General features: G+C 41.0%; 1 protein-coding gene across 1 annotated transcript; it reads right to left on the bottom strand.

Annotated features, from left to right (window-relative positions):
• Positions 1-211: 211 nt before the first annotated feature.
• Positions 212-27,930, bottom strand: katna1 (katanin p60 (ATPase containing) subunit A 1). The gene is made up of 12 exons (XM_035995774.1): positions 27,847-27,930; positions 25,600-25,765; positions 25,368-25,507; positions 22,037-22,241; positions 19,775-19,890; positions 18,682-18,787; positions 18,434-18,592; positions 8,597-8,723; positions 8,248-8,382; positions 4,398-4,524; positions 744-1,018; positions 212-709 (listed from the first exon to the last, which is right to left on the bottom strand). The coding sequence occupies exons 1-11, from the start codon at positions 27,894-27,896 to the stop codon at positions 820-822; spliced, it is 1,530 nt and encodes a 509-aa protein (XP_035851667.1). The 5' UTR covers positions 27,897-27,930; the 3' UTR covers positions 212-709; positions 744-819.

Here is a 27,930-nt window from a genome sequence, read left to right as displayed (position 1 = left end):
CGTGTCCTTTCGGTGTGTGTTCAAAATTTTTGCATTCTCTGTATGTTTTTTTTTTGGCTTTTTATCTCAATGTTTGGGTGAGGTTGGCGTGGTTTGAAAACAGGGCCAGTGTGTTTTTTGATCCCAGTCCGTCACTGCCTCGGAGTGCAGTAGTTTTTACCCCGAGCAGACATATTGCTTACTAAATAAACTTACATGAAAGACATTAATATCCAGAATCATTAACTTTAATTACATCTCGTTAGTGTCATCTACAAAAATGTGAAAGAACCACACAGTTCTAAATAAAATCAAGTGCTTTAAAAAAAATAAAAAATAAAAAGGAAAACACAAAAAACCAAACAGGACTAACATTTGATTGGCAGTTAGTATCTCACGGTCAGGTACAAAGCTGAATATTATGACACTTGGGAAAGCAAAGTAGCAGTAATGAACTCTTCTGTCAGTGTGTTGCAGGAAACTTTGGGTCCTCACATTTGTCAGTTTCTCTCCCAGCTAGAGTTGAAGTTATCATATCATCATTGATGTCATAATTTGCGAGGAACGTCAACTATTTTCCCACATCAAGTTGACTCGAGTCACCTTTTCAGATTAAGACGTCTGCGTTACATTAACATAATGTACAAGAGGAAGAGGTGCACATATTTACCTCAAGTATAAGCTTACTCTTCAATATCAATGGAATGACACAGCCACACACACACACACACACACACACACACACACACACACACACACACAGTCAGTACTTAACCTCAGCGTTACCCACAAAACAACAGTTACATATTCGGATAAAACTGACTCAGGTGATGGTGTTTTTCAGCAGGACCCAAACTCTTCGATCCACTTTTCATACTTCTCCAGGTCAGATTTGGACACAGATTTGGACACTTTCTTCAGAGAAGACTCAAAGTCCTCCATGGTGGTGGGCATGTGCATCTCGTCCCGGGAAATATTACGGATCTCGTCTGGGGTGAGGCCCTCGATTCTTCGCCTCATGGCCATCAGAGAGGCATCCCTGCGGCATAACACAACCCATTTCATTTGAAAACTTTCAGAGGCTTTTTTTTTTTTAATTAAATCACATGAATTACTCAAATTACTACAATAATCCTTTCAGCACTCGCTTTTATTGCACTCTTCTGCAATCTTAAGTGAATTTACTGTCTACAGTTACAAAAAAAAGAGAGAAACATGATTTTTTTTTTGTATTCCACTCATATGGAGCTCAGCGCAAATTCTTTCAGGAAGACTTCTAAATAACTTCAATCACCACTATCTCTCCCTAAATCTATTCAGCTGTTAAGAGGCGTTCACCCTTCAGTAAACCAATCAGAATTGGCCACGGAATTCATGATCCAATCACAGCATGACATCCTGCTTTAAAGGTCTCTCTCCTTGCTATCAGCTGTCTTCTCAGGCAAACGTGCAACCCTCCTCCTCCCCTTCCACCTCCGGGCGTCGTCAACCACGGCACCCTGAGTCCCTTTCCGGCAGACAGCTCCTTTCGTTCGGTGGGGGGAGAATATGTCTGGCTTCTCTACCCCTTTGAAATATTTTTAACGATGGAGTCTAATCCCCAAAGACTCTGTACATTTCATATTATGCTTATGTACAAGAAATCTTTGCGTATCTGCAACGAAGTCTCTCCTGATTGAATTATATTTCTTTTTCAGCAAGTGGCGTAGAAAGCAACACACGCCACTTGCTTTGTCTCCTTTGTGCTGCAGGGAATTTATTCCACCGAAGATCTCGCACACGTGTCACCTTTGCATCTGTTTATTTGTTCGGTCGATGTTTCGGTCACAAGAACTTTTGTGTACTATGTGTCTTGCAGTGGTGGGACCTGGACCTCCAAACCTATGCTACAGTAATACAACCACCTTTGAATGACCTCACCATGACACCAGGACATTATCGTGTGGAATAAAGAGATTTAACACAAGGCTCCACACCTAGAGAGCTTCAATACACTGTTGCAGAGACATGGACACATGGTGGCTGAAGCCAGCACCTTTACGCAGTATGACAGGAAGCTGCATCACATATAGTCCAAATTACCAAAGAAACTAAAACAAACTCACAACAACCGGTCACAGTTACTCATACAATGACTACAAAGTAGAGCTGGGCAATATATCGTAATAAGAAGTTCCAGAAAAATGCGGAGTTTTGTTGTGATTGTTGCGGGCAAAAATCCTTGATTATGCGGCACGTTTTCTTAAAAAATGCGATGGAATATGCGGGATATTTATGCAATTTTATGCGATGTAATTGCGGGAACTCGCAAAAATTGCGGGAACTTGCAAAAAAATGCGGTTTCATCGTGGCTTCATCGCTGGGTTTGCAGCTTTTTCGATGAGTTCACGTCGCGTAATTACGTCACTTCATAACGTTCCCGTGGCAACAGGGGAAAATGGCTGCTCTTGACTGAAGTAAACGCAACATTTTTCAACTTTCTGCTAAGATATATGTGACTTTTGTGCAACGAAAATGCGGGGATTATGACATCATGCAAGCCCTGCATATTTTGCGCGGAAATCGGCAATTTATGCGGCGAAAGTGCGGCGTATTTGAAAAAATGCGGCCCCCGCATAAATACGGACTTTGGCTGATTATGCATTGAATTATGCGATCGCATAATCGCGTTTTTCTGGAGGGACTGTAAAGGCTGCATTACAGTAAAGTAGGTCATTTTCTGAACTTACCAGACTGTTGTAACTGTTCTATTATTTGCCTTTACCCACTTAGTCATTATACCCACATTACTGATGATTATTTATCAAAAATCTCATTGTGTAAATATTTTGTGAAAGCACCAATAGTTGAAAGGAGCCAGTTGAGGTGGTTCGGGCATCTGGTAAGGATGCCCCCTGGGCGCCTCCCTAGGGAGGTGTTCCAGGCACGTCCAGCTGGGAGGAGGCCTCGGGGAAGACCCAGGACTAGGTGGAGGGATTATATCTCCAACCTGGCCTGGGAACGCCTCGGGATCCCCCAGTCGGAGCTGGTTAATGTGGCTCGGGAAAGGGAAGTTTGGGGTCCCCTGCTGGAGCTGCTCCCCCTGCGACCCGATACCGGATAAGCGGACGAAGATGGATGGATGGACCAATAGTCAACACTACAATATCGTTGTAGTATTGATATCGAGGTATTAAAATGGTATCAAATATCGTGATATTTGATTTTCTCCATATCGCCCAGCCCTACTACAAAGAAATCAAAAACACAAATAACACAACAGCGATCAACAGGCTTCCCCACAAACTCCAGCCAAGCTGCTGGGGTTTCAGCAACACACACTGCCACCACGCACACACACAACAGCACAGCGGCCACTGACTGACTGCTCAAACCTTTAACACCGGCAGCAACTATCTAAAGCAAGAAGTAAAAGCTAGTCAAATCATATGACTAAAATGCAAACCAATCCATCCAACTTACCAAAAGCTGCTCATCATTTGAAGAAAAAGTAGATCCTCCTTTCATTAACTTTACATGTAAAACTCCATATGGACCTGAACTAACGTTACTGCTACGCTTATGTGATGCTAGTTAGTTTTGCTTCTCGACCGTATACTAACTGGTCCAAAAAATTCCGAAGTAAGTGGCGAGGCCAGCTAGAAGGCTCTGTCCTGTCAAACAATACGCCCAACACGGCAAACTCGAAATTTGATTGGTTAAAGAATATGACAATCAACAACATTGTCCCTATTTAATTAAACAGCAGAGGGATTCACTCGAAATTCTCAAGGCCTCAGAGTAGATTTTTCACCCGGAGACAGCACAGAGGGGGAAATCTGATTGGATAAAAGTGCTAATTTATGAAATGCACTGGAAGCCGCACAACAGAGGGTGAGAGTAGCAATAGACTCGTGGGAACGGACTTTGTAATATATATATATATATATATATATATATATATATATATATATATATATATATATATATATATATATATATATATATATATATATATATATATACTGACACTCTCTTGGCCAGCAGAGAAGGCCTTGCTGGCCCTGACTGCCCACGCAGAGGTGACAAGTGTGTGTGGGAATTTTCATTTTCAGCAAGTGGCCCCATTAATATTGGTTGCCAAATGATTTTGAGCATGAGCATAAAAGCTTTAAGAGACACCAGTCTGTAAGAAAAAGTATTTCAATTGAGGTAAGGAGATGGCACATGACTCCCGTTCTCTCAAAAAGCTACCTTTTTTTTTATTTTTTAGAACCAGGAATTTTGGACTTCTATGGTAAGCGTCAATAGCAAACCTTAATTTAGTTTTATGTATTGTAGCAATGATCATATTCGGTGCATATGTTTGTCGATTAAAATAGAAACTACTGGAAAGATCCACATTGGTTTGAAGGAAGGACAACAGCGGAGAGGCTGACCTGCACACATTGGTAATGTCGGCTCCTGAGTAACCCTCCATCTGCTCGGAGATCTTGTCCAAGTCCACGTCGCTGGCCACCTCCAGCTCCTTCAGGTTGATCCGGAGCAGCTCCACTCGCCCTTCCGCTGCAGACACAAATGCAACCGTGATTCCAAATTTGGCTGCACAATTATTTGTCTCAGAATTAATTGCGATTAACAATATCATTGTCTCTTTCAGTCAAATTTAAAAACAATTATTAATGTATTACTTTTTTTAAACCGACATGTGACCCAGATGATGTATAACAAAAGTACACAGCCTGTGTATCTCTTGTCATTTTTGTTGCTATAAAAACATGTATAGGGTCAAGTGCCAACAATTAAAAAAAATATTAAAGGTGCAGTAGGTAAGCCTTATAAAACTAACTTGCTGTCATATTTGCTGAAACTGACCCTATGTTTGAGTAGAACTACATGAAGTAGGTCATTTAAAAACCACCTACAGCCTGTAGTGTGATTTGAAAAAATCCTCCGCTCCCTGTTCAGATGCACCAATCAGGACACCAATCAATGCTACACACCTGTAACCCCGTCAAGGAAAGGGTTAACAGAAACGTAGTGTTGGCCAATCAGACTCCCGCTTTTGGCTGAGTTGCTGTCTGATCTGTCAGAGGGGGAGCAGGAGTGCGGTCCCCAGAGAAGAAGTTGGTCAGTTCATGGCGCAGATTAGAACCCAAATTGAAACGTAGGCAACTACATCTGCTGAATGTTAGAACATTGTGTCAAATTGGTTGTTATTACTGAGACTTATAAAGTGTCAGGTTTAGTTCCATCATAGTATTAATAGTGTCAAAAATTAGCTGACGTCAGGGTTCAAAATTAGCACCGTTTACCAGCCAAATGCTGGTGAAAAATGCAAGTGGCTGGTAGATTTGCTTCACTCACCAGCCAAAAAACCTGATGGTAATCTATTGAGTGGCTGGTAATATTTGAACGTTCACTAGCTATTTGGCTGGTGGACGAAAAAGTAAATTTTGAAGCCTGGCTGACGTCGTTGTTCAGTAGCTAGCTCAGAGATTATTGGCTAATGAAATTACTGATTTAGCATGGGGGGGGGGGGGGTTTAAACACTTTTGCAAGGCACTGTATCCGTGTCACATTCTCATTAGGGGCTGAGCCCCCCTAAAGGTCTGATCCTAGAATCACCCCTGGTCACAAGCCAAAGCATTAAGAGATTGCTGTAGCAACCAACGTGATAATAACTTAGATTAAAGGTGCAGTAGGTAAGACTTCTAAAACTAACTTTCTGTCATATTTGCTGAAACTGACCCTATGTTCCAGTAGAACTACATGAAGCAGGTCATTAAAAAAACATCCAGCTCCTCTGGCACCACCTACAGCCTGTAGTGAGATTTGCTAAAATCCACCGCTCCCTGTTTAGATGCACCAATCAGGGCCAGGGGGGGGTGTCTAACTGCGTGTCAATCACTGCTCATGCACACCATTCTTCCTTGTGGGGGGAGGGGCTTAGGAGAATATTTTGGGCTTTAGTGGAAAAGGGGGAGGGACTGAGAAGTTGTTGAAGTTAAAAGAATTTGGCTAAGTCCTGGATCTTCCCAATCCTACCTACAGCACCTTTAATATAGCGCATTTCATGAAACCCACGGACGCTTTACACAAGTACAGGGGGACATAAGGGAAAAGAAAATAGTAAGCCAACACAAACACAGACTAAAAGGAATAACACGTCCGCGCTAAATGGAAGGGGGACGTAATTTAATGTTAGGTAGTGATGTACAACCACATTGTGCACTGTTAAGTTAATTTATTAATGAAATAGACATATTACATACTTGAGGGTAGAGCTGGGCAATATATCAATATTATATCGATATCGTGTTATGAGACTAGATATCAGTCTTAGATTTTGTATATTGTGATATGACATAAGTGGAGTCTTTTCCTGGTTTTAAAGGCTGCATTACAGTAAAGTGATGTACTTCTCTGAACTTACCAGACTGTTCTAGCTGTTCTATTATTTGCCTTTTCCCCACTTAGACATTATGTCCACATTACTGATGATTATCTGTGTGAAGATATTTTGTTAAAGCACCAATTGTCAACTCTAGAATATCGCCACAATATCGATATCGAGGTACCAATTGTGACTCACGTTATCGCAGTTGTCTTTAACTTTCCTTTCCCCTTTAATCTTTTAGTTGTTCTTCGTTTAATTTCCTTCTTTCCTGTGATGGCCCTGCCACAGTATCAGCCACAACTACAACAGATAACTTCTAAAATAACATTAAAATACAATTAGGCCTATATAAAGACATCTCCTACTTCCTTTTACCTGGCTCTGCTGGCATACGCTAACACAGGCTTTTCCGGTGTTACAAAGAAATCTGTGACCCTTCCGAATGTGTTACTGTAGCACCATCTACCTGCCGCAAATCATTCTGTGACTCCGTGGGGGGGAAAAAAATTTAAAAAATCGGACCTGGGCAGATGCCTTTCTAAAAACTATATAAAATTAGCGTTCTTTTCACTTTAAGTCTCGTTTGCTGTTACAGGTCATTTAAGACCGTTGTATGAAAAATGACAGAGCTTCAGGAACATTAAAAAGTGACATATATTCACTTAAAATTAAATTAAATAAATTATTATTTAATAATTGCACCACTGAAACACATCATTAACTGAAATGATAAGGGCATATGTAGGGGTGGGCGATATGGACCAAAAATCACATCATATATAAATAAATAGCCGATATTAAATAAAAAGGGCTCTCTCTGAGAATGCTCCATCAGCTGTTTTTAACAACAATTAACAGACTGAGAGAGAGATTTGCTATGTAAATTGTTTATATAATTAATATATCCTTATATTGTGTTAATGTTCATTCGTTTTGTCCGAATATTTGAACAAATCATATGTTGATGCTATGGCAACATTGTTTTTGAAACTTTCATGCCAATAAAGCTCCTTTGAATTTGAGAGAGAGAGAGAGAGAGAGAGAGAGAGAGAGAGAGACAGAGAGACAGAGAGACAGAGAGACAGAGAGATGGACTGAACTTTCTTTGATCATGAAGCCGGTTGTTACTGTACAGTTCTCTGGTTTATCAGTGAAGTGTCTGAACTACACTGCAGACTGGATTCTCTACTCTACTACAGAGTGATGGCTGACTCATGATGAACAGGTCCAGCACGGGTTGAATGCGCATCGTCAGGTCGGCGTTAAATACTTCACCGAAACCTGGTGCTAATACGGCACGGGTGCCTAAACGACCGGTATCTACCGAACCGAATCGCAACGTGAATTTCAGTGCCTCATTTCGTTTCCAATTAAATCAATTTTGCGCTGCTCTCTGATGCTCTGAAACAGACGTTAAAGGCAAAAGTAGCATCGCTGCACGTGCCGCTAGTTATGACTACACTTGACAGCAGCTAACGTTAGCCTACAGTTAGCTAGCAGCTGGATTAAACACGGTTAAAATGCTGATAGCTAAACAGTGTAAAGTGTGTCTGTATTTCACTGTAGAGGATTCTAACATCGGGACGTTAAGCAGTCTGCAGCTGCCTTTGTCGGAAAAACAACACAGACGGTGCGTTCACTTGAAACTAGTAAGCCTCATGGTGCATTCAAAGTTATTGGAAAATACCCTATTCCCCTATATAAGTATCGGTTCAGGCACCGGCACCATTTTAAAAGTATCGTTTTAGCACCGGTATCGGAAAAAACCCAAACGATACCCAACCCTACTTATGGGTCACATTAGTCTGCATTCGATCACTTTCATTGAATTTAATTTCCCATGAGACTTATGGAGGCTATATTCTTATACAGCGAAGAAAAGAGTGTACCTGATGGCAGAGGGATGTAGATCCTCTTCTCCAGCCGTCTTCTCAGAGCCTCATCGATGTCCCATGGGAAGTTGGTGGCAGCCAACACCATCACCATCTTTGATGGATCATCGTTTTCCGATGCTCCACCGACACCTACACAAACAGTCCCAATAATTGAAAAATCCTCAGAATGGAATAAATTGGGTTTGTTTTGCAGTTAAAACATACAGTATATCTAGAATGCTGGGTAATAGGCTACACTACAGAAAACTAATGCTAGCTTGTTGAAACCATTTTAGAGAGTGAACAGAAGATGATTGTGGTTGCGTTATCACCAGTTTACAAGAACATCTCATAGTCATCATACCATCCATCTGCACCAGCAGCTCTGCCTTGACTCTCCGGCTGGCCTCATGTTCCTCTGAAGTCCCTCTGCGGCTGCACATGGAGTCAATTTCATCAATGAAGATCGTAGTGGGAGCGTAAAAACGGGCCTGAGCAAGACCACAATATATAATTAATATGCAAGTATATTACAGAAGTATCACTGTCCGAACTAATTCAAATTAGGTCTGCACAATTTATTGTAAACTAATCATGATCTACAAATTCACATCCAAATTTAAAAAGGTGTATTAGGCCATTTTGACCACTAAAGGCAGAAAGATTAACTTATAAAGTTATGGCTATGACATCAAATTTGCTACCTAACAAGAGTAAGTCTAATACTAGTCTCCTGTCAGCTATGGTTTTATCCACAAACTCTGGAGAGAAAAATATCTTGAGTTATCAGCTTTCTAGATACTTTGCTTTCTTCACCAGCCACCTGTTTACTTCAGCTCTTTGCCATTTCATGCTAAGCAGGCGGTGCACAGTGGCACTCATAAGTTTATGAACCCATGCTAAAGTTGACTAAAAAGAGGAATAAAAAAATCATCTTTTGGAAATTGATCTTAATGCCTTAATTAAAAAAATAGGAAAAATCCAACCTTTAAGGACAACAATTTTCTTTGTGAATGACTAATGTATTGTAAATAAATGTTCTTCCTTCAAATACAGGGGGCATAAGTAAGTACACCCCTATGTTAAATTCCCATAGAGGCAGGCAGATTTTTATTTTTAAAGGCCATGGATCCAGGATACTATGCATCCTGATAAAGTTCCCTTGGCCTTTGGAATTAATGTTATTATGTGATGATGTGGGGCTATTTTAATTCCAAAGGCCAAGGGAACTTTATCAGGATGCACAGTATCCTGGATACTATGCATCCTGATAAAGAGATGATAGAGAGATGATCTTATGGAAAGTACCCCATGCCAATCTGTAGGTATGGTGAAGGGTATGTGATGATGTGAGGCTATTTTAATTCCAAAGGCCAAGGGAACTTTATCAAGATGCATAGTATCCTGGATCCATGAAATAACTGGCCTTTAAAAATAAAAACCTGGCTGCCTCTATGGGAATATAACATAGGGGTGTACTTACTTATGCCCCCTGTATTTGAAGGAAGAACATTTATTTATTTACGATACATTATTCATTCACAAAGAAAATTGGTGTCCTTAAACGTTGGATTTGGTAAACGGTAGAAAGCAGCATGGACGCAAGTGACAACATTACAGTGGTTGCTTCTTTTTTTATATCTCTTGATTCAGTCTCTTTCAAACTCAGTGCCAACTAATTTGGAATAATGTTCGAGCGATGGAATTTGTGTGATGACAGAAGTAACCAACGGAGGCATCGGGTGTCATAGCATCGCACCGGAAAAAGGGCGAAAATTACGGTCCACCCTAGGGTGGAAACCTGGTGCCATATCCTATACGATTGGTATCTACCCGGACCGAGTGTTAAAGCAGGTTTCGGTGCCCCTTTTTGGTGCTATTTAAATGTCTGCACCGCTCTCTGGTGCTCCAAAACAGAGCGGCATTCTTTACTGCACGTGACGCTTGTAAATATTACACTAAGCAGCAGGTAACGTTAGCCTACCGTTAGCTAGTAGCTGGCTTACACGCAGTTAAAATATTTAAAGCTAAACCATCTGAAGTGAGGCTGTATTCATGGCACATTTATGTGCACCTCGAGAAACTCAAGCTGTGTCATCTAGTGGTTCTTTTTGTTGTTTAACAGCAAATCGACAGAAATAAGTTATTGTTTAACATTGTTTAAATAAATTGTTTAAATTTGACCAATAGGCAATATACAAGCTGTTCTTTAACGTTGTGAGCTGTCGTTCTTGTCTTTTTAGTATTTGTTCAGGCACCGGCACTATTCTTTTTTAAAGTATCGTTTTAGCACTGGTATCGAGAAAAAACAAAACAAAACAAACAATACCCAATCTTAGTCCACCAATATCATGTTTAACACAAATATCATCACTGCCGATCGGAGCTAGAGCCGTGAATACCCGTGACCACTGCAGAGTAATTTGTCCTGGGAATGAATGCCGCTTGTAACCTTTCCCACTTAAGACAAAAGCAAGATGTTAGTGGGTTCTTTGGGCCAGTGAGAAGGGGAGGGGGGGGGGGTTATACTTTAAAGTGCTCATATTATGCTTTGTGGTTTTTTTCCTTCCCTTTGTTGTGTTGTATATCTTTTTGTGTGCATGTAATAGGCTTACAAAGTGAAAAAGCCCAAAGTCCACCCCAAAGGGACTTACCATCTCCAACAGAAAACACTGTTCACAAACTGCTCCAAACAGCTCTATTGTAGTCCAGCCTTTACTTCAGAGACAAACGTGGTCACTTTGGAACACACGTTATAATGCTCGCCTAGCTGCATGCGTGGCACGACCTCATACTCTGCTTCTGACTGGCTAGTAGTCCTTACCTACACTGTAAACCCGAATGTTCAAAGTAATTAAATAGATTAAGTGGGGTATACTCAAAATTTTAGAAAAAGTTATACTAACTTAATTTTGTCAAGTTGGTGTAACATGTTCTTCATTTTTGAGTATTGTTAACTAATAATTTTTGATTAAATGGAACTATTTTGTGTATAAGTAAGCATAACTTAAAAACATAACTTAAGTGCAACTTAATAGAATTAAGTAATTACATACTAAGAATGATAAAGTCCTGTTATTTCTATTGTTTCAAATAGGGGTGATTTAAAAAAAAAAACTTAATTTATATAGCACATGTTAAAATACAATAAAATCTCAAAGTGCTTCACCAAATAAGTAAAATTGATCATAATAAATAAATTGCAATCAGCAAATGGTCTGAAATGCATTAGACATTAGTGGAAGACAACATGTATTTATTTTATTTATTTTTTGTATTTTTAAAACAGTAACAATTTGATTGAGGCAAATGGTCTGAAATGCATTAGACATTAGTGGAGGACAAAATGTATTTATTTTTTGCATTTTTATTGTCATCAATTTAATGTTGCTTATATATTTTTTATTTTTATTTAAGTGTTGAGCAGCTGCAGGGATCATTTTTTATGCCGAGTTAATCTCTGATTCAACCTGCGAAGCAGAAGGTGGTGCTAATATGCATACTACCTTCCTTACCGCTCTTTGGAAAAAAACAGAAGAAGAAAAGTTTGAACAACGCAGCAAGGCGGGAAGCAACAGACAGTAGGCTTGCAGAAGTTACTACCTAAGCAGCAGCAATCAGCCTCACTGGACTTACTGTAAGTTTTGAATGTTAATATTCATTCACTTTTACTTCTTTTATACATTATACATTTTTACATGCGTTTGTCTCAGAGAGTGTAGAACTTCTCCAAGCCCCCGCCCTTCACTGGCTTATCACGGAAGTCTTGTAGGGATTGGCAACTTGTCAGATATAGGTTAGCTGCTAAAGAGCTAGCTAGCTAGCTAGCTAGCTAATTAGCGCGACCACTAACGTTACACACTCCAGCAGCACAGCTAGCGACCCACCACTACCAGACTCACTGAAGAATTTTACGACGGATGAATCTAGTAATCACACGCTCATTCCCCGCTTAAAGGTGGTGTTAGAAAATGAGTTGTTAGTAGAAGCACTAACAGACACCTCATATGCGATAGTTAGTTTTTTGTTGATGGAAACTTTCAATAGTGCACCGCTAAGGTCCAATATCATATTAAAAGAGCATAAACGAGCATAATGAGTCAAACTGAGTTCCTACACTGCAAGTCCGCGCTCCCTGTAGCTTCTAGGGACGCTCGTTTTAAATTCTGTGTGAGCAGACTGTCTGAGACACGGAGATTGCGGTTAACAGAACACGAGTCAACTGCCCGTGCTCGCCCACTTGTGTTGCGTCGGTTTTAAAACAAACGACCCTGCTGGAGGCAAGCTGCTTTTCATGACAAAGATGAATAAAGTAAAAACCCTTAACAGTAAAGCTTTGGTTTGTAGAAATGGCATTATTGTTGATTAAGCATGCAGTAAGGTTCAAGTGCTGCTGCTTTTCTTTACAGTAATGTTAATTTTGCTTGATGGCTTTAGTAACTTCACACTTTAGGGATCAAATGAAAAGATCATTAACAGGGAACATTTATAAGTATTTATAATTCGACACTCTTTGAATGCTTTTACTTGTTCAGTTTCAGATCAGTTTATGCCTTTGCATCTCTCTGTTCCAGTTTCAAAAAGTTAAGGAAGATAACTGGAGATGTGATAAAGATACCAGGTAATCCAATGAATCTCTCTCACACACACACACACACACACACACACACACACACACACACACACACACACACACACACACACACACACACACACACACCTCTAAATACCAGTAACTTAAACTGTTTTGTTTTTTCAGACAATGTTTTAGTGTGGTAACCCTAAATCATACACACTCCCACATACACATATCATTTGTTTATTCTACTTGCCTGTTTGATCAAAATAATGCTTTTTGCCGTATTCAAGTCAACAGTTCATGAATGTCTTCTGTTCACGAATATCCTCTTCCTAATTGATATTTAACCTTTGGCACTGAACAGATCATATTTTACTTTGTATTTGCTTGCAAATATTGTTGAAGAAAGATGGTGGAGACCACATTCCCCCTATGCCGACAGACCATAGTGATATCCTGCCCACCAGTGAACGAGCTCATGGACCTCTGGCCTGGTCTCAAAATAGAGTCTGAGGTAATATGGATCAGCTCTCTCTTTTAAAGTGAAAATTGTGATTCTTACTCATTTGGCCGATATTTTTGCTTTATAAATGTGTGCTAGATTCTTCAAATTGGACTGTTTTTTTTAAGTGTTCTCCTCCTGCTGTTATTTCTATGCAGTTGTATGCAGAGTTCCAGCGGATTACAAATCAGAACCTGCCCAACACATGCTATCCTGAGCTTGACCGCCATCTTCCTCAACCGATGACCTTATTCAGACAGAAGGCATCAAAAACTGGGAAGACAGCAGATGCTCTGGCTAAAATTTAAAAAAAAAAATCAATGATGAACAGGTAAATAGATTTTTACACATTTCATAGGTTGACCCAGTGGAACATTGAACAGGTTCAATGATTCAAATGAGCTTTGTGAATTTTGCAATTAGTCCACTTTATGTTTGCCATTTGTCTGATTGCATTAAAGATGTGAACAGGTTAGAAAGTGGTAAACTACCACCAAGGTTGCAGACCCTCAAGAATGGCTTAATGATGTAGAAACTCATCTGAAAAAAGGCTGCAGGGTAAAGCATTATAAAAGGCTAGTTCAAAGTTATCTCCTTTTGTCTAAATAATGCCTCAAAAAGTTACTGCACTACTTTGCAGGTGTTCAGCCAATAGGCCCAAACTACACAATATGCCTTTGTTCTCATTAATATAATGCAAAAGTAACGCTAATGTTTTGTATGTTTTAATGTTTTTCTTAACCATTGTGGGCTGCACAAGATGACCCACATTTCACTGTGCATTTGATACTGGTTATGTAAAACATTTACATTTTAGAGTTTTAAGTGAAAATGTTCTTAAACAGTCTATAGAATTTTTGAAATTTCACCCAAATTGCTGCCCTGTTGCCTTACTCAGGAATTAACCAGGAAGCCAAAAGCAGTGTTTTTTTTTCTTTTATAGCTGTAGCAAACAATAATTTCATTTTGGTATTATTTATTATTGTTTTTGATTACTCCGATTATTTTCCTGACTATCTGATTAGTTGTCTGGTCAATATCAGAAATTTGTGATACATATTTATTTCCTAGGGCCTTAAAGCAACACGCCTACTTATTGGGGCTTATTCCCCGTATCCCCCAGAGTTCGATAAGTCCATACATACCCTTCTCATCTCCGTGCGTGTCGTAACTCTGTCTGATGCACCCACGCCTAGCTTAGCACAGATCCTGGAGGTAACCAGCTCCATCTATGCTCCTAATAAGTGACAAAATAACGCCAACATTTTCCTATTTACATGTTGTGATTTGTATAGTCACAGCGTGTACGAATAACAAGGTCACATGAGACACAGCCATCTTCTAACCGTATACAAACTGGGAACTATATTCTCAGAAGGCAAAGCACTGCTACTTGGGTGGAGTGATTTGCTTGCAGAACTCCAGGCGAACTCTCTGCTCCTCACCACGGGGCTTCTCAGGTGCAAATCACTCTGCCCAAGTAGCAGAAGTATCAGTGCTTCACCCTTTCTGAGAATAGTTGTCAGTATGTATACGGTTAGAAGATGGCTGTTTCTCAGCAGCTAGCAGTGGGTGCGTCAGACACGCACGGAGATGAGAAGGGTATGTATGGACTTATCTAACTCTGGGGGATATGGGGAATAAGCTAAAGTCCCAATAAGTCGGTGTGTTCCTTAAGTGACCAGGAACACATTTGGAAGGCTAGAAGTTTTTCTTCTTAAAAATCTCTCAAATGTATTTATTTATTTATATACAATTTATTTAAGTATATTTTAAAATTATTTTTTTATTCTATTTATTTTAATTTATAAATGTTTATTTATTTTTGTATTTAATTTTAAATTTAACTGTTCAAAAGCGGACTTTCATGACTTTTAGATATATTAAGTTAGGTAAACTTAATGTAAGTGAGGCAATCAGTTGCCACAAAATTTTTAAGTTTTGAGTCACATGTTTTTAAGTAAACAAACTCAACATATTTGACTAATGTGTACTTAAAACAATGACAACACAAACTAATAAACATTGAGTTTGGTTAACATAAACTGGTGTGGTTGTGTACTTATTTTTTTAAAGTTCTGTGAACTTATTCCTGTCGTTTGTAAACTCAAAACTTTTAAGTCATAATAACTGAAAATAATTGAGCTGCCTTAACAGAAAACTGTAAGTCATATTAACTGCAAATATTTGAGTTGAGTTAAATGAGCACTTTTAATTTAACTGTTATCAAAAGGTACATGTAGCTCATCCAACCTTTTAAGTTCTGGAAAATTTTGACTTTTAAGTTAATCAACTTAAAAAATGTGAGGCAATCAGTTGCCACAATTTTTTTGAGTTCTGGTAACTTATTCGGGTTTACAGTGTAGGTACTGTCAGGGCACGCCCTCATACTCTGCTTCTGACTGGCTAGTAGTCCTTACCTAGGTACTGTCAGGGCACGCCCTCATACTCTGCTTCTGACTGGCTAGTAGTCCTTACCTAGGTACTGTCATGGCACGCCCTCATACTCTGCTTCTGACTGGCTAGTAGTCCTTACCTAGGTACTGTCAGGGCACGCCCTCATACTCTGCTTCTGACTGGCTAGTAGTCATAAAGTAATTTAAAAGGTTTTTAAATAAATTACAAAAAGGCAAAGAAAATATGATCAATTTAACCTATTTTGGCCATACACGATCATATTGACCGCAAGGGTTTTCGTGGCATTCTTTATGTAATTTTTCGCGCGGTTGAAGATGCATCTTGGTTGCTTAGTAACTATCATTGTCTCTGTTAGAGAAATGTCACTAGCGTCACCTAGCCTATTTGTATTTACCGGTAGCCTATTTGATTACAGTAGCCTACACTGCTTTTTATTTCAGTAGCCTATTTAGGAACAAGTTTGTAGGAAAAATGTCCAGAATGAATGAGCGAATGAAGAAGAATGTGAGTGTTGAAATGGCCTTGAAGATGCTTCAGAACATGGGAAGTGATGATTCTGATGCTGGGGCTCTATCGGAATCGGAGGAAAGTGACAGCGATCATTCCTGGGTGAATGATAGGTCCAACACTTCATCCTCATCAGAGTGAGTCCGTAGGCCAACAGCGGAAAAAGAGGCAACGACTTTTACCTAAGACTTCAGATCCAAAATGTTCTGGTTACGGTTGATGGTCGTGGTGAGTTCCGCTGTATGGCTATTCTGGTCATATTTGCAATTGTAGGCTATCATTATTATTATCATTAATCTATTCTAGTTATTGTTGTTTTAGGCCTTCCCGAACCAGTATCTCTCGAGCCAACTGAATGCAGCCCGCCTGAGTCATCACGGCCGGAGGCGGCTGTGGAAAAGGGGAAGGATGGGACGGCGTGGACGGTTGCTTCAGCAACGTCCAGGGAGAAAACAGAGCCAAAATGTCCTGACAGAAGCTGCTGGCACCACAGCACACGCAAAGCGCAACATTGAAGATGCGCTCACGGCCTTCGTGTGTCTATTCCATAATGGCATGCTGAAGCACATCAGGGACTGCACTGTGGCTGAACTAAAAGCATTTATAGCTTATACCTGCTATATATCCACGGGGAAAAGGGTGCAAAAAACATCGATTTGGACAGTCTGTGATCGGAAAAATGGGGCTTCCCCTTTTTTACAGAAACGATGGCCAGAAACAGATTTAGAGAGGTGAAATTCCTGCGGTTTGATAAGAAAGAAACCAGACGCATTCATCTGCAGATTGACAAGTTTGCCCTGGTGTCGGCAACTTAGCCGACAGCAGCGTAGCTTGTTACAAGCCTGGTGCCGACATTACAATTGATGAGCAGCCGTTCCCCGGTGCTAATTTATTCAGTACACGGGGAACAAGCCTGATAAATTCGGCATCAAATTTTGACTGGCTGCGGATGTGCAGTCCAAATATATGCTGAACGGGCCTCCGTATCTAGGTAAAGAGGAGACGCGGAGCAGAGGTCAGCTCGTGGGAGAGAGTGTGGAGCCATTTCTAGGGAAGGGAAGAAACATTACAACTGATCATTTCTTCACCTCCCTAAAACTGGCCACTGCCTAACAGGACAAAAAGACCATCCTGGTTGGCACCCTGGACAAAGCCAAACGTGAGATGCCTCTCTCTGTAAAAGAGCAGGTAGAGCTGTTCAGCACAAAGGTGCTGAAATGTGCTAATGCGACACTGACCATTTAACAGAAAATGTGTGCATTCTGAGCTCAGTGCACACAAGTGTGGGGATAACAGATGGGCCGAGTCGGTGACTTATTATAATAACACCAAATACGGCGTAGATGTGTTGGATCAGACGGCGAAGGCGTACTCCGTGAAAGGCAGTACACGAAGATGGCCAGTGGCTGTATTTTATAACATTCTCGACCTGGCTGGAATAAACGCACGTCCTATACAAGGAGTGCACCAGCAGCAAGATATCAAGAAGGAAGTTTTTGCTGCAGTTGGCAGAGGAGCTGAGAGCCGAGTTTATGGAGGGGGAAAGGGCAGCAGCGCACGGTCCCGGTCAGCAGCGGCAGCTACCACTGCAGCAGGCACAAAAACGCAGGCAGTGCCAGGTGAGGAGGAGCTGCAATCAGAACAAGACAAAAGACACCTGCAGCACATGTCGCAAACCCGTCTGCTGCAACGTCACACGTGTCAAAAGAAGAGATGTCACCTGTGTTGACTGCGTTTAAAAAGCCACATGTATTTGTAAGTAATTGTTTCATGGTTTGTTCTTGGCTCTTTTTGTTATCAGCTCGGTTCCAGCTTTTTCGATTAGCCTATTTTCTGTGTCATTTGTGTTAGAAATGTGTTTAAAAATATAATCTTAATGTTTAAAAAAATGTAAATTTACACGGTTTACCATGATTTGATATTGAACACAATATATGCATTAATCTCGCAATTTGGTATTTATCCTATTTAATTAGAAAGTTTAAAATCTCACGGTCAAAATGACTGCTTACAGCAATTCTAGTAGTTATCGAATTCCGGCACTTCTAGTGTTAAGCAAAATTACCCAAGTTCTTTCACTAAAGAGTTTTACTGTGGAATACAATGCCATTTACTGCGTGTTTTTTCAGACTTTGTTGACATTTGAGAACAACATTTTGTTATCATCGGTATCAATCACACATCTGAAGTCTTACCATTTCAAAGAGAAGTCGAACTAGCTTCTCAGACTCCCCTCTGTACTTGGAGGTGAGAGTAGATGAGGAGACGTTGAAGAATGTGGTTCTGCACTCGGTAGCAACTGCTTTAGCCAAAAGTGTTTTCCCCGTGCCTGGAGGTCCCACCATAAGCACTCCCTAAAAGTAAAGAAAGTATTTATGTGCATTGATGTAAGTGATATATGTCATTACAAAACAAATACATTTAAATCTCTTTACATACGCACCTTCCATGGTCTTCGTATGCCTTTGAAAAATGCTGGCATCCACATCGGCAACACAACCGCTTCTTTCAGGAGTTTTTTTGCATCTTCCAAGTCTGCAATGTTGTCCCTAAGAAACAGATTAGACAGTGCTTACACCTGGTAGATCTCTGGAAGGCTGCGGATCATCCCAAGAAACACACACACTACCTATGATTCTTAAAATGTGTGTTTTGTCTTTCTTTTAGCCATACTTAGAAAGGGCAGTGAAATCAAAACAACTGTCCAAACAGCAGTCCTTACTGGCAGAAATTAAGGTTAGTTTGCTGGCCATCTTTAACAGGACTCCCTGGAAGAAGGGATATTGTATCTCAATGCGACCTTTTTGATTAAATAAAGGATAAATAAACAATAAAAAAAATAGCTACGGTTGAGTAACTTTGCCAATGACAGATGTCATTAGAACCAAGAAAATCAACAGTTGCTAAATATTAGTTTTACTTCTTTTAGCTTAAGATATCATTAATACCATGAGAGTAGTCTAATCAAAATTGCAGCCCAATTTCATAACAATGTAACATTCATGCGCTCGGCCAGTGTTTATGTCTATTTAGCTTTGCGTCTTTTCCCAAGATCACTTGTTGTTGTTGTTTCAGTGTAAGGTAGCTTCAAGTCAAAGGTGCTGTAGGTAGGATTGGGAAGATCCAGGACTTAACCAAAAAAGTCTCCTAAGCCCCTCCCCCCACAAGGGAGAATGAATGCGTGTGCATGAGCAGTGATTGACACACAGTTAGACACCCCCCTGGCCCTGATTGGTGCATCTGAACAGGGAGCGGTGGATTTTTACATATCTCACTACAGGCTGTAGGTGGTACCAGAGGAGCCAGATTGTTTTTTTAATGACCTGCTTCATGTAGTTCTACTAGAACATAGGGTCAGTTTCAGCAAATATGACAGAAAGTTAGTTTTAGAAGTCTTACCTACTACACCTTTAACAGGTTACAGAAGACAAAAGTCCTTAATTAGAAATAAAAAATAAAAATAAAAATAAAAAATAAAGTACATTACCCAAAATTACACCCACAGCTCTGATGAATAGAAACGGATGAACACATACCATTTAACATTTGGATTCTCAGATATAATATCTCTCTCCAAAGCTTCCACGAGGTCTTTATCATATCCTGTCCCGTCAAACTTTTTCACTTCCTTCTCCTGGACATCTGCTTTGTTCTGGAAGGCAGACAAGTAAGGGTTAATTCCCGACGAGGTGTAAATGTATGTGTTTTTATATAGCGCTTTTCTAGTCTCAACGACTACTCAAAGCGCTTTTACATAGTACAGGAACCATTCACCATTCACAGGGTCCAGTGTTACCCAAGGACACTTCAACATGGGACTGCAGGGCCAGTGATCGAACTACCAACCTTCCGATTGGCAGGCGACCGCGCTACCACTGAGCCACAGCCGTCCCCATTGTTGTCCGTTGTTATGCAGCGGAGGCTGCACATCGGACAGTTCCAGCCTTCTCTGCCATCCATTAATTCCTGACAATAGACACCTCGTAGGGCGTTACCCCGCAAATACCATGGTCATATGCTGAATAACATTTTTTAAGACCACGAATTTATATTTTAATGCGTTTACAATCAAAATCCAGTTAATAGGACGGATCTTAGATACGACTTGCCAGGCTTAGCAGCGGGAGGTATCTCTAGTTCGCTCATCTCACAGAACCCTTCAGCTCAGACAGCTACGAGCCAGAAAGCTAAGTCATGCTAGCAAGATTTAAAGTCAATAATATTGTGTACGGTTGACAATCAGTAAATATAATGTGACAGTATGTTTACTAACAAGATAAGCTTAGCTATCCAGCCATGTCATTGTCCCCAAAACAATATCAAGACTTCCACGAACCAATGATCCGCCGTGTGCACTGTCGACCGCAGTCTGAAGTAGTGAGCTGAACGGGATGAGAGATGATCGCTCTGAAACAAAGTGAGTTCAGAGGGGCAGTGTAACTTATGGTGTGTTCCATTTGTACTCGGAGGTCGGAATTTTTCCTAGGTCAGAGTCGGAAACACGCCCCCTGAACTTGGATTTCTGAAGTTCGGGAGTTGGACAACCTCGCAGTACCCCTGAGTACCCCGTGCATCAACACCAGTGAAAGCTGTAGTAACATACAGTTATTAGGACTTCGGTCTTAGTTGTGTCTCACTAAAGCACTCGTACACACAGTACTGTCCAACTTATATCCGGGTGGGTGGTGCAGTGAATATGACACATGCCTTTGGTGTGGGAGATGTGGGTTCGATTCCCACTGCGATACATCAACCAACGTGTCCCTGAGCAAGACACTCAACCCCTAGTTGCTCCAGAGGTGTGCGTCCTCTGACATATACAGCAACTGTAAGTCGCTTTGGATAAAAGCGCCAGCTAAATGACATGTAATAATACTTTGGACATGTTACGCTGTTTGTAACAAACCACAAAAAAACTGCATAATGCGCCGGTATCACCGGGCAGTACTAACCCCACGCACTCAACTCTTCTTGCAGCTTGTGTGTTAGCCCCATCCTGTGGTGTTCAGAGGACTAGGCACTGAGGGACTACACTCAGTGTTGAGAAATAACATATTCACTTTCAATCTAGCGCATTCATTTAGAACGGTAAACAGTCAGTTTCACCGGGACTCCTTAGTAGAGCTGTAATCGGGCCTTAAAAGTTCGGCCCGACAAGGCCCGAGCCCGACAAGTACATTTTGATTGACAGCTTTTTAAAAGCCCGAACCCGTTTACAGCCCGACATTATTCAAATGTGCGCACGCACACAGCTCTTTTGCCTTTTGTCAAGAGCGAGTCATTTATACATTTTTTAACATAATTTATTCATGACTAACGTAGGCTATAGGCCACTTGGAAGTTGAAACAAAGAAATAAAATAAGTCCTCTAAAGGCCAGCCTCCCTTTCACCTCCTCAGCATCCATTTTCGAGCTAATCGAAACGCATCACCTGACCGCTCATTTGTAAAATGATAGAAATTAAGACCCGTCGGGTTCGGACAAAGATCTTCAGCTCTACTCCATAGAAGGTGTTCTATATCACTTTTTTATGGACACCCTGCAGCCAATCAAAATTGAGTATTCACCAAGACCATGGTATTAACAACATTAGTGCCCCTCCCTGTTCCCTGAATGGAACATGCTGGGTCTGGTTTCATCCAGACAAAAAAACTGGATTTACAGGCTTGGAATGGCTGTAGGTAAACAAGCAGCATGTGGATACTGTTTAATCAGCAATGCAAATAGTTGTCTCTGAATATATGCCATGCAGTATTATGAAGGAGAAAGTGGTGTGTTGAAACCAGCAACATGTTTACCTTATCATCCTTTGATTTGCCAGCGGCCTCCTTCGGCTCTTTGGACTCCTTCTTTTCTTTGCCCTTGGCTAGTTTGCTCCTGTCCCCGTTGGACCCGCGAGACGAGTGCCTCTGCTGGGCCCTCACAGCCACGCTCAGCCTGTTGTTGGGAGGTTTGCTGTCTTTATAGGGGTTAGCAGGACGCCTGACAGGACAAGGAGAATGTCTGTGCAAAAACAGAAGATCAAGCCATTAACAAAAACCATCAGCCTTCCAAGTCATGCATTTCATCATTCCAAAAAACTACTATCATGATATCTGTTTAGTGTTGGTTTTATTCATGCCAGGGCACTAATTAGTGATGTTATTAGATTTGGACTGGACTAAGACAAAAAAAAACACTAGAAAGACCAAGGCAATACAAGATCCGCATGTAGCATATTAGTTATAGCATTGTCAGTTTAAAAACCAACTAACAAGAACATTAAATCCCTAATAAATTCTTATTTCTTATAAATTATCTGGAGGACACACATGCTGTACAAGACACTAAATTATGTGAAAAGGCTCACATAGGCAGGTATTTATGCAACCAGACTGTGAAAGTGAAGAAAGAAAAAAGATCAAACAAAGAGGCAATTTGAGGTTTACAGGCCACCTCTTTAGATGGCAGAGCAGGAACAAAACAGGCTCACAACTGGGACTCAAACGTACTAATCTCAAATCATATGACTACATCAGGGCTATTGTTCACAGACAGAGAGCTTATACAACTCTGATCACAAATCTTTGCACTGCAAAGGTGAACGGTGGAGTAGGTCTATAGTTTCCACATTGGTATCACAGTGAACAAAGAAAACTTACTTATGCCAGGATCAGACTACACCATTTTTTTGTCTTTCACGACAGTCACTATGTGAGACTAGACAGACACATTACCAAAACATCTTGCTGTGTCTTGGACAGAAGAGTGGCCACACTACGAGTATGACACCGATCAGCCTCCAGACTGATTATCACGTGCTGTCGCCGAGATCATGCGCAAGTTCATAGGTCGACCCTTTTTGTGGAGCAGCAGCCTCTCAAAAAGTCACGAAAATCTTTTAAACTGACCGATGTCGATCTGAAATAAATACAGATTCAGCAACTGCATGGCCTATTTCTCGCTTAAAATGTTTTCAGAAACACGCATCCGTGAACTATTTTCGTAAAATAAGAGATCGTATTCCGAACAAGCCACCATTATGGTCTGTTTTGAAATCCGGGAGCCCCACATGTAGCGTTCGTCCAATCAGGTACAGCCATCGTGGTTGTAGGAGGGTGTAGCCTGTTTTCTTTGCTTGTCAGTGGTCAAAGTGAAGAGAAACAGATAACTGCTACAGTAGTGGCGAGCCCACTAGTGTGCGATGATGGGAAGCGGGGCGATCCCTGCCGTGAAAACAAAGCCTATACGGGCACTGTGTGGATCTTTCCTCCGCCACACAGCAGCAGTAGCGTTTCTGCTTCTTTTCACCATGTTTACATATGTTCGCCAGGCAGAGAGTGCTCTCTCTTCCTATTGGTCAATGTCAAGGAACGTCACACTAGGCGGAAAAAGAAAAAAAATTCTGACATGCTAGACTTTCTGTGTCGTGGTCGTGAAGCATCCCAGACGTTAGATTGCTGATCTTTGATGATGTCACACTACAAGAGGTGAAGACACACTTTTGTCGGTCCCGACCGCCATCATCGGGCACGACTTTGAACGTTTGTCTACGACGTGTCTGTCGGGTCAAAATCGGGCTGAATTCGTGTAGTCTGATCCTGGCATTAAAGGCCGAGTCCATCTGTGTTCTTTAACGGGTTTTTCAAATGTAAACGCCCACTCAGTCTTAGCAAAAAGCAGTGACGTGGGCTACCACAGTAAGCTAATCAATAAGGTTATGAATCATGTGAATGCTAGCTTTAGCTAACTTAACGTTAGCTTTGCTAAGTTTAGAAATAACGGCACAGAAGCTAAGCAAACATACTGCTGTGGAAGACACATTAGGCAGCGGTAGACCAGCAGCTCCCCTGTTCTGCAAGATGAAATAGCCGTTTTTGTCAAAGGAGTCTGGTGGCTTTGAAAAGAGCGATATAATGGCTTCAAGTTCCCCGTCGGAAAGGGCTGTCTGACGGCAAGGTAAAGCTGTTAAAATAGTCAAAAAATGGTGTAAACTTAAACTGATTGTTTTTTAGGTTATCCTTTTTTTCTAAGGGGCTAAAATAAGTTTAGCTGCTGCCCCCGTCCACCGCAGTAAATATTTTGCTCTATTAAGTCACCAGCTTCCATTGACAAAAAACAGTAATTTCACCTCGCAGAACACAGGAATTGCTATTGCTGCCTCAACTGGTTAAGTTTGTTTGTGTTATTGTGTGACTTTTGGATCCGACCTAACGTGGCGTCCACAGCAGTACATTGCTTAGCTTCCCGTCTGCTTCTCCAAACTGGGGCTGTGCCGACCGCCATCTAAGTTGTACCGTACTGGAGCAATGTCATCAAAAAATAAAAAGGTTTTTGAAGGGCTTGGGAAAACAGCGTATTGACGCAAAAAAATAATTTGGCCAAAATGTGATTGTTTGGATTTGAATACATAAAGGCAGCTACACACCGAGCCGATAATCGGCCGTTGGACAGTCTGGCGAGGTCAGTGACTCGAGTCTGTTCGGTGTGTTCCGTGCCGTCATCTGTCCGAGGGGCCGTCGGCCTTCATTTTGACTGACCTGACATGTTCAGTCGGAGACAGGGCAGTCGGGACTCACCCGGAAATGGCAAGCGGGATGAGCGTGACTAGAGCCTCTCAAAATCTGACAAAAATCTTTTAAACTGACCTTTGTTGATCTGAAATGAAGACAGATTCAGCAACTGCACGGCCTATTTCTCTCTTCAAATGTTTTCAGAAACACGTTTCGGTGAACTATTTTAGTACAATATGAGATCGTATTCGGAATGAGTCGCCATTAATGGCCGGTTGAGAAATCCAAAATCTGGAAGCAGCAGCCAGACCCACGTGACGCGTTCGTCCAATCAGCTGCCGTTTTTCATTTTTTGGGCGACAATACAGATTAGCGCCGCCTGCTGTTATGGAGACGTATTTGCTTTGGTGTGTTCTGAGGAACTTTTTTGACCAACTCGGGGAGACTGATCAGTCCAACTGCCTTTTCTGCCAACGGTCGGCCATCTGGTCGGTCTGTAATGGCCTTAAGGAACACTACTGGGAACCTACAGAATTATATAAAAACCTCCAAAAAACAATGGGACTGACCCTTGACTTAAGCAAAGAATGGGAAAGCAGAACATTACAAATTGTATGTGAATAACTAACTGCAATACCTCTGTTCCACATGCACAGGCCTTATTTCACAGTCATCGTGGTTACTGGGTTTAGCAGGCGTCGTGTCCAGCTGAAAGTTCTCCAGAGTCGACATTATGTCCTGAACTTGCCGATTCTCTTCACTGATTTCTTGCCACAACTAAGAAACAAACAGAGATAAAAAATCTTGACTCTTTTTTTTTGTTACTATCTGTTAAGTTTTGTCTGCAATGTTTTTAATGCCATATTTACCTGCTGCCATCTCTGCTGAACACTGCTGTCCCGCACAGTGTACACATACTTTTTGATTTGATCTAGTAATCCATGATAGAGAACACTGGCCGAGCTGTAGTTTCCCAGCAAGGCATATTCGCGGGCCAGCTTCACGTTCTCGTTGATTTCTCTTAGACTCATGGTGCTGTGGAAACACAGACAGTAAGTTCACGCACAAAGGATTATTGCAGCTATCTTGCGAACATTGGAAAAAAAATTGGGAAGCAGAGGGTGTCTATAAGACCTTTCCATTGCTAGACAACAGCCTGGCCCCTTGTTAACTTCCTATCAGTTGATTAGGGCTGGGTACCGAATTCAATACTTTTTAGGCACTGAAGCTGGAGGCAGCAAAAAAAAAACACCGCTGGCTAAACTATTTAAAAATGGCAGGTTTGTTCAGGACACCCCCTGTCTGTTGCTAGCGATGATGACGCAGTGATTAGTGACGATTCTCTCCGACCAATCAGCAGTCTGCAGGTTTTCACGTCACCTTTTGGTATCGCCTCAGCTCGCTTGGAACCTCGACAGAGGTGGTACTAAAAAAGTACCTGTTGGCAGGTACCAGGGACTTTTTTTCGTAATGGAAAAACAAAAAAAGACGAGTAGAGGCGAGGCGAGTCGAGCAGGTACCATGTAATGGAAAAACGCCATTTGAGGCCTGTGTGGCCTGTGTGGACAGAAGGAATGATTACAGTGACCAATAACACTTTAAATGTACACATGAGCATGTCCGTATTGATTTAAGACAATTATTGTTTTTTTTCCTCACCATTGTGTTACACCAGAACACTATTGGTGTGACATTGTCGTATCGGCCAGTTAAGACATTAAATACAGTGTTTTCAACACTGTCAATACACAATTTGTTGTTGTTGTGTTTCCACTATAAGTTATACTCATTTTACCAATATCTAACAGGTGTCAGATCAGTAGGCTACTCAGTAGTTTAGGTCAGTGGTTCTCAAACTTTTTCATATGAAGGACCCCTAAACTGACAAAAATTAGACCACAGACCCCCATCAGATAAGACTTTGTCCCAGGGTGCCCTACCTAATAGAATTTTTGCTTTTAGATGTTTTATTACCAAAAGTGAATGAAACCCATGAGCAAAATAGTCATACAATCTCTCATTGTGTTACTTATGAATGAAATTATATTAACATATATTATATTATGAAAATAAATGATTCCCCTTTTTGTTGGGGACCCCCTAGAATCCCTTCAAGGACCCCTGGGGGTCCCCGGACCCCACTTTGAGAACCACTAGTTTAGGTATTTTGTGTTAGGGGAGATAAAGTGTGCATCCCTGATTTTCCTGATTCTTCCTTATCGTGACTGACAATCCAAATGGAGCCGAATGATCCAGCCTTATCTCAAAAGATGCAGACCTGGAATGTCAATTTCCAGTTTTAAAACTTTTTTGTGAAAATGAGAGGTTGTATTGTTTCAAATGTAACCATAACAAAGTTTGAAACAAAAAAAATGAGTTTTATAAACATCTAAATTATTAACGGAACTCTTTAATTCCCCTCTTGTTGCCCTGCTATTTTGACTCTGAAGCTGTGTTGCTGTCAGCTCATCCAGCCAGAGAAAGACAGACCAACACTGTCAGTGTTATTTAGACGGTCTTTCACGTAACCTTAATACAATATCTACAAGCTATTTATTTACAGTTTTAAGGCATTTTCCACATTCAGTGACATGTAAACTAACAGGGTGGCCATTGTTCCATGGATTAGCACGGAGCCTCGCCCAACTGTTTGTGGCAAAATGCGACACAGAAGTTTCAGATATGTGACATAACGTCATAGTTTCTGAAAAAAAATAACTTACAACGATTTACTTTACACGGTAACGTTATGTGTTGGCGTTACTAGCAACATCCTTGACTTTGAATTTCAAGCCGGGTGGTTGGTTTCCTCTCTCTCGTCCAGACAAAGTTTAAAAGCACTGCTAAGGGTAGGCTATCTTTACAAAACTCGACGTGGTCATTTAAATCGACGTTATTAATATGACCCAGAATTCTTAGAACAAGAATTGCCCTGGTTTTATACATACAGTCTAAGGTTTATACTCAACTTTTTAGATGAACACACGCAGAGTCCTCGCTGACAGCAGCTGTTATGACAAGTTCCGCTATGGCAGTTCAAAGAGAGGCGACTTCAAGAAGACAACCCGCCGAAACCAAACACAACTCAACGAAATGTGGACACGTTTGTAGTTCACTTTACATCACGGAAGTCAGCGACAGCCATGGATGTATATGATAATAGCATAGGCAGAAATAGGCGACAGAGCACGTTCGATGCT

This window comes from Sander lucioperca, chromosome 19 (assembly GCF_008315115.2).
Source record: "Sander lucioperca isolate FBNREF2018 chromosome 19, SLUC_FBN_1.2, whole genome shotgun sequence".
NCBI classification, from domain to species: Eukaryota; Metazoa; Chordata; class Actinopteri; order Perciformes; family Percidae; genus Sander; species Sander lucioperca.
The sequence above is the reverse complement of the archived record's forward strand: the minus strand, read 5'-3'. Positions and strand labels throughout refer to the sequence as shown.

Excerpts from the sequence above, each read along its gene's own strand:
- katna1 (XM_035995774.1), bottom strand. The coding sequence starts at position 27,896 with ATGCTATTATCATATACATCCATGGCTGTCGCTGACTTCCGTGATGTA. Across the intron at positions 18,788-19,774 it reads GAGAATCCAAATGTTAAATG|GGACAACATTGCAGACTTGG; the intron begins GTATGTGTTCAT and ends TCTGTTTCTTAG. Across the intron at positions 8,383-8,596 it reads GCTGCTGGTGCAGATGGATG|GTGTCGGTGGAGCATCGGAA; the intron begins GTATGATGACTA and ends CTGTTTGTGTAG.